The 7811-nt window shown below is 38.7% G+C and overlaps 1 protein-coding gene across 1 annotated transcript; it reads left to right on the forward strand.

The window, feature by feature from the left end:
* The first annotated feature begins 5470 nt into the window (after positions 1 to 5470).
* On the forward strand, positions 5471 to 6220 carry FAM133A (family with sequence similarity 133 member A). Its single transcript, XM_024747148.1, has one exon. It carries the CDS (start codon positions 5471 to 5473, stop codon positions 6218 to 6220), a length of 750 nt encoding a protein of 249 aa, XP_024602916.1.
* The last annotated feature ends 1591 nt before the right edge of the window (positions 6221 to 7811 follow it).

A 7811-nucleotide genomic window follows, 5' to 3' on the forward strand; every position in this document is an offset into this window, starting at 1 on the left:
ATCTCTCCTTGGATTTATCCTGTATGGGACTCTGTGTGTTTCCTGGACTTGATTTACTATTTCCTTTCCCATATTAGGGAAGTTTTCAACTATAATCTCTTCAAATATTTTCTCAGTCCCTTTCTTTTTCTCTTCTTCTTCTGGGACCCCTATAATTCGAATGTTGGTGTATTTAATATTGTCCCAGAAGTCTCTGAGACTGTCCTCAATTCTCTTCTTTCTTTTTTCTTTATTCTGCTCTGCAGTAGTGCTTTCCTCTCTTTTATCTTCCAGGTCACTTATCCCTTCTTCTGCCTCAGTTATTCTGCTATTGATCCCTTCTAGGGAACTTTTAATTTCATATATTGTGTTGTTCATCACTGTTTGTTTGCTCCTTAGTTCTTCTAGGTCCTTGTTAAACTTTTCTTGTATTTTCTCCATTCTATTTCCAAGATTTTGGATCATCTTTACTATCATTACTCTGAATTGGTTTTCAGGTATACTGCCTATTTCCTCTTCATTTGTTAGGTCTGGTGGGTTTTTACCTTGCTCCTTCATCTGCTGTGTGTTTCTTTGTCTTCTCATTTTGCTTAACTTACTGTGTTTGAGGTCTCCTTTTCGCAGGCTGCATGTTCATAGTTCTCGTTGTTTTTGGTGCCTGTCCCCCGTGGCTAAGGTTGGTTCAGTGGGTTGTGTAGAGTTCCTGGTGGAGCGGACTAGTGCCTGTGTTCTGGTGGATGAGGCTGGATCTTGTCTTTCTGGTGGGCAGGTCCACTTCTGGTGGTGTGTTTTGGGGTGTCTGTGGCCTTACTATGATTTCAGGCACCGTCTCTGCTAATGGATGGGTTTTTGTTCCTGTCTTGCTAGTTGTTTGGCATAGCGTTTCCAGCACTGTAGCTTTCTGGTCTTTGGGTGAAGCTGGGTCTTGGTGTTGAGATGGATGTATCTGGGAGATTTTCACCTTTTGATATTTCATGGAGCTGGGAGGTCTTTTCTGGACCAGTGTCCTGAACTTGGCTCTCCCACCTCAGTGGCACAGCCCTCACACCTGGCTGGAGCACCAAGAGCCTGTCCTCTACATGGCTCAGAATAAAAGGGAGAAAGAAAAGAAAGAAAGGAGATAAAATAAAATAAAATAAAATAAAGTTTAAAGGTTATTAAAATAAAAGTTAAAAAATAATTATTAAGAAAACAATTTTTAAGTAATAATTTAAAAAATGGACAGACAGAACCCTAGGACAAATGGTAAAAGCAATGCTATACAGACAAAATCACACAGAGCAGCATTCACATACACACTCACAAATAGAGAAAAAGGGGAAAAAAAATATATATCGTTGCTCCCAAAGTCCACCTCCTCAATTTGGGATGATTTGTTGTCTATTCAGGTATTCCACAGATGTTGGGTACATCAAGTTGATTGTGGAGATGTAATCCGTTGCTCCTAAGGCTGCTGGGAGAAATTTCCCTTTCTCTTCTTTGTTTGCACAGCTCCCGGTGTTCAGCTTTGGATTTGGATCCACTTCTGTGTGTAGGTCACCTAAGGGCGTCTGTTCTTCACTCAGACAGGTCGGCCTTAAAGGAGCCACTGATTCGGGGTCTCTGTCTCTGTCGGGCCACGGGGGAGGGAGGGGTACAGATTCAGGGTGAGCCTGCGGCAGCAGGGGCCAACATGACGTTGCACCAGCCTGAGGCACGCCGTGCGTTCCCCCGGGAAGTTGTCCCTGGATCACGGGACCATGGCAGTGGCGGGCTGCACAGGCTCCTGGGAGGGGATGTATGGAGAGTGACCTGTGCTCACACCCAAGCTTCTTTGTGGTGGCAGCAGCAGCCTTAGTGTCTCATGCCCATCTCTGGAGTCTGCACTGATAGCTGCGTCTTGCGCCCGTCTCTGGAGCTCCTGTAAGCAGTGCTCTTAATCCCCTCTCCTCGCTCACCAGGAAACAAAGAGGCAAGAAAAAGTCTCGTCTCTTCGGCTGCTCCAGACCCTTTCCCTGACTCCCTCCTGGCTAGCTGTGGTGCACTAACCCCCTGCAGGCTGTGTTCACGCCGCCAACCCATCTTTCCTGTCTTCTTAAAAGTCTTTCTATTTTACCTTGTCACCCTCTGAACATGTTCAAGTTTCTTCTTTGATAAAAACAAACAACGGTAAAAAATCATTTTTTTAAAATTCTTCATCCCTCATTATAGTTGCCCTCTTATCACTTTACTTTCCTTCTCAAGTGAGTCTATGTACCCTATGTCCCTACTTTCTCACCTCCCATTTAGTCTTTAACCCACTGTCATCTGGCTTCTGCCCTAATTAATTAAAATTGCATTAGCAAAGGTTACTAATGATTTCTTTATAGCCAAATATAATAGATATTTTCAGATTTTATCTTACTTGACCTATCTGTTGCATTTAATATTGTTGTCCATAACACCTTTTATTCTGGACTTTTTTTTTTTTTTTTTTTTGCAGTACGCAGGCTTCTCACTGTTGTGGCCTCTCCCACCGCGGAGCACAGGCTCCAGACATGCAGTCTCAGTGGCCATGGCTCATGGGCCCAGCCGCTCCGTGGCATGTGGGGTCTTCCCAGACTGCGGCACGAATCTGTGTCCCCTGCATCGGCAGGTGGACTCTCAACCACTGCACCACCAGGGAAGCCCTATTCTGGATTTTTTAAAGTTAAAGATAATACCTGCTCATTGTAAAAAATATAAATAGTATAGGGAAACTTACAAAAGGAAATAATGCCTCTCCACATGCAGAGATAACAAGTGTTTACATTTGGTGAACTTTTCACTGAACAGTATGTTGTGGATGTAGTATTCCATTGTATACGTATACTATAATTGATATAACCTGTTTGTTATTGATGGATATTTAGGATTTTTCCTCAAATTTTAATGTTTAAAAGTTGCTCACATGAAATTCATGACCATAGTCCTTTGGGTAGCAGTAAGAATGAAAATGACAAAAATACCTAAGAGGAGCTGGGCAGAATTGAAGAGGAAGGAGAATAAGATAACACAACAAATCAAACCTAAGAAACTATTACCAAGAGTCACCGTAAAGTCTGTGGTGTTGAGCTTATGATGGGTAGGTATGTTAGGGTGACTTAAAGGGTCAAAGTCAAGATGGAGACTGACAGAAAAATCTGTGATATGTCTGATTATCTTTATCTTCAGACTTTGCTGGCTTCCTAACAAGTATAGGACAAAATCCAAGATGTTAAAATAACCTAAGAAAGCCTCTAGGATCAGGCTATTTACTTCCTATGCAGCCTTACCTCCTGCTGCTACCCTCTTGCACTTTAGGCTCCATCAACACTAAATACATTGTGCTCTTTCAGATTTCTCTGTTTTTTTCACATATTGTTTCTTCTGCCTGGGGAATGTCTGTCATTTCCTCATTTCCTGGGTGAACTCCTATTTATCCTTCAAAATCCTGTACTGACATCACCAACTACAGGAGGCTTCTGTGAATGCCCCTCTCTCACAGAGTTACCCCTGCATCAATCCATTCATTAGTTTGTTTATTATTGAGCAAATATTTATTGAGTACTTAGTGTGGGCCTGATGCCATGTTAGGTACTGGGAACACCATGGTGATAAGACAGATCAAACATGACATTTACCCTTCTTAGCCTTATATTTAGCAATGAATACACACATGCATACACACACACACACAAACACACACATCCAAATAGTCAAATAAAAAAATAATCCTCAATTTTCTAAGTGCTACGAATAAAAGAAACAAGGAACTGTGATGCAGAATAATGACTATAAGGGGTAGATACAGAGGCAACATAATATAAGGTTGAGCCATGTGAAATTACTGGTATTTGACTTTTTTTCTGTATAATTGGTGATTTTATATAGTTCCACCTAATAATTTCCTTTCTGAGGAATTGACCTCTAAACTGAGGCATGAAGATGAGGTGGAACTGGCCATGGTGGCTAAGCTTGGAGCTTAACATGTTCCAGAAACCAAGAGAAGATTGGAAAAGATAGAATTGAGAAAAGAAGTGAATAACTCTCAATGAAGTGTAAGAGCGATAAGCAAGACAGATCATGCAGGATCTTTAAAGGAGTGTGGATCTAATTCTCATTAAAATGTAAAGCCATTGGAGTATTTTAAGATCCTTCTGATTTCAGTGTGGGACTGGAATGGAAGAAGTAAGAGTAAATATAGGGCTGTCAATTAAGAGGTTGAGGGACTTCTCTGGTGGCTCAGTGGTTAAGAATCTGCCTGCCAATGCAGGGGACACAGGTTCGATCCCTGGTCCGGGAAGATCCCACATGCCGCAGAGCAACTAAGCCCATGCGCCACAACTACTGAGCCTGCGCTCTAGAGCCCACGAGCCACAACTACTGAAGCCCACACACATAGAGCCTATGCTGTGCAAGAAGAGAAGCCACCGCAATGAGAAGCCCGCACACTGCAGCGAAGAGTAGCCCTCACTCTCCGCAACTAGAGAACGCCTGCGCACAGCAACGAAGACCCAACACAGCCATAAATAAATAAATAAATAAATAAATAAATAAATAAGAGGTTGATATAAGGAGGCAATATAATGTTGTGTTAGGTGTGCAGGGTTTGGCGTCAGGCTGCCTTGATTTAAATCCTGGTTTTGCCATTTGCCATTTTTTATGTTACTTTATGCAAGTACTCATTACTCAAATTCTCTAAGCCTCAGTTTCTTCATCTGTGTAACAGGGATAATAATAGGATCAACTTCGTAGGGTTAGTCTGGAGGCTGAATGAGATAATCCACTGCACAACACTAAGCAGTCCCTGGCAGATAATAAACAATAGATACTAGAGATTAATAGTCCAAATGAAAAATGACAGTACCTGGACTATGTTGATGACAATATATTTGGAGAAAAGTGAATGGACATGAGACCTATTGTTGTGGGGGTTTAAACAGCAGGATTTAGTATGAATTGGTTGTGAGAATTGAGGAGAAGGATTTTTCAGGTATGACTCCTAGGTTTCTATCAAAGAGTGGAGTGGATTGTGCTGCACTCTACTAAAATGGAGAAGGTCTGCCTGGTATAGAATTTAGCTATATAAATTCCTCTCTCGCTTTATACCATATAAGGCAGAAAGAAAGAAAAAAAAGGTAATTATCATACAATATAAAAGGAAATAGTTATTAAAAAATTTAGATAACAGAACCTTACATGAGATATAAAAAACACTTTATGTTATATTAATACCACAACGTCTAAAACATGCAAAAATCTTGTGTGTATATTCTTTTTTCTCAAGGTCTAAGATTTTGGAAATTTTTCTACTGTACTATGTGATAGACAGTGACCAATTAAACTTATGTGCTTACTTTGTCTTATATTAAAGGTGTTTTGTAATCATTGCATCTGCTTCTCTCACAGAATGGAGCCCACTTGGTATACTAGCAGATGAAGAATTTAAGGAGAATGTCTATCTTTATTCTCTTTAGCAACTGAGAGTCGGCTCTGGGAACCATCAGGCACCATGGGAAAGCGGGACAATCGGGTGGCCTATATGAATCCTATAGCAATGGCCAGATGGAGGGGCCCATCTCAATCTGCAGGCCCCACAATACAAGATTATCTGAATCGACCAAGGCCCACCTGGGAAGAAGTGAAGAAACAATTAGAAAATAAAAAGAAAGGCTCCAAGGCATTAGCTGAATTTGAAGAAAAAATGAATGAGAATTGGAAGAAGGAACTAGAAAAAAGCAGAGAGAAATTATTAAGTGGAAATGAGAGCTCATCCAAAAAAAGAGAAAGAAAGAAAAAGAAAAAGAAGAAATCTTGTCAGTCTTCATCTTCTTCTACATCAAGCTCTGATTCTTCAAGCAGTTCTTCAGATTCTGAGGATGAGGAAAAGAAACAAGGAAAAAAGAGAAAGAAAAAGAAGAACCGTTCATACAAATCATCAGAAACCTCTACATGTGAATCTGAATCAGAGAGCAAAGAATCTGTAAAAAAGAAAAAGAAGTCAAAGGATGAAACAGACAAAGAAAAGTATATTAGAAGTCTCAGCAAAAAGAGAAAGAAGACTTGTCCCGAGGATAAACCTTTATCATCAGAGTCCTCATCAGAATCAGATTATGAAGAGGAGGTACAAGCAAAAAAGAAGAGAAGACGTGAAGAGCGAGAAAAAGCAATGGAAAAAGCAAAGAAGAAGAAGAAGAAACAGCACAAAAAACATAGTAAGAAGAAGAAAAAGAAGTCAGGTTCAAGTCACAAGTCCGGATAATATCAAGAAAAAAAGCAAGATTTCCCTATTGAAAAAAGCAAGTGTAAAGGAAATTCATCTGTGAATGTTAGGGCATATTTACCAAAATGCATGAGTTTCCCTGTGTTAGTAGAATTATTCCTGGACTTTGAGTTGCCAGTCAAATGCTACTGTGCCAGAAAGGGCCATAATTGTTGCCTGCAGCTTAAATGTAGGATTTTGGGTTTTTTTGTGTGTTTTTCCCTCCACTGGCTAATTCTTCTGAGAGCAAAACCATGTTGTTATACTAGTGGTTTAAATGTTTGGAATTAAAGTAAAATGTTTTAGATGGTAAATAATTATGACCAAACAGTGGATCTGATGTTAAAAGTATCGAATTTGGCTACATCTTTAAAATATAATCAGAAATATCCAGGCGACGATAGCTGACATTTTTGAAGCATGGACTTAACATTGTCTCAAAATACTTACTTTTGAAGATGAAAAGTTTAGTTTAGTTTTCTTTTCTCCTTAATGAAATTTTGTTTACATGGGGAAAGGGTTTGTGGGGGAAAAAGAGTTTGCTCTCACTTTGGCGAGCTGAATAGTGTGCCTTTGATCCTTACACATCCTATTTTTGCCAGTGCAGCAGCCATTCTTTTATTACTTAGTAATGTGTGCTGTTTCACATGAACAAGAAAGACAGCAATTTACAGTATATGTAAGGCCCCAGTTTTATGAAATTTACCTCCATTTCGACAGTACTGAATAATATTTAGTGTTAGAGTGTTACATGATTTGAATTAACTTTGATACCCTTTGGAGGGGAATAATTTTAAATAGACCCTGGTATTTTTTGATTAATAAAGATTCTGAAATATTTTGCATGCTATATACTATTAATTTTTGATTATCCAGAGATATTCTATATAACCAGTAATCCTTTTTTATATGATTTATGCTTAGGATACAAGTTTCAAGTTTGTAATTTCTTAATCTTACTATCTTAATTTCATGACTGTGTTTAATTGCACACTTGCCAAAATATTTAGCATGTAAAAAGAAGGTTTTTAAAAAATATTTAATGCCTTCATATTGAAGCTGGTTTACTGTAAGCAAGTTGAGCGCCAGACCTTTAGTACGCTGTATGTCTTGTTACATAAAACTACTGCCAAAATCTTAGCAACTATGCTGTTTAAAAATTTCTTGTCTTAAGCATTAATATTGAATTAAAATAGGAGTTAAATTTAGGAGATTATAATCTTTCTGTTTCACATTTTACTAACATTTGGAGTTTGTTGCCTTGTGTTTGTTGCTGAATCACGTTTGCCACTATGCTGAAATAAGTTGAAATTTATTTTTAATCTACATTTTTTATATCAGAGTAATATGAATTATAAATTGATGTCTAACAAAAGCACCTGTTACAGAGGATGTGCTAATTGTAATGTCATATGTACAAAGTATTTTAGCATGAGGAGAGAATAAATAGCTATTTTTTTAAATAGCTGATTTCATGTCAGCTCCCTTGAATCACAAGTAAAATTATTATAAAGATAGAAAACATCTGGTAGATAAATAACATACTAGGTCCCCAAATTTTTGCAGTGCATACCCCGGAATCTCTCAGTAA

Source organism: Neophocaena asiaeorientalis, unplaced genomic scaffold, assembly GCF_003031525.2.
Source record: "Neophocaena asiaeorientalis asiaeorientalis breed wild unplaced genomic scaffold, Neophocaena_asiaeorientalis_V1.1 scaffold28, whole genome shotgun sequence".
Taxonomy (NCBI): domain Eukaryota; kingdom Metazoa; phylum Chordata; class Mammalia; order Artiodactyla; family Phocoenidae; genus Neophocaena; species Neophocaena asiaeorientalis.

Coding starts and splice junctions, on each gene's coding strand:
- FAM133A (XM_024747148.1), top strand. CDS start 5,471: ATGGGAAAGCGGGACAATCGGGTGGCCTATATGAATCCTATAGCAATG.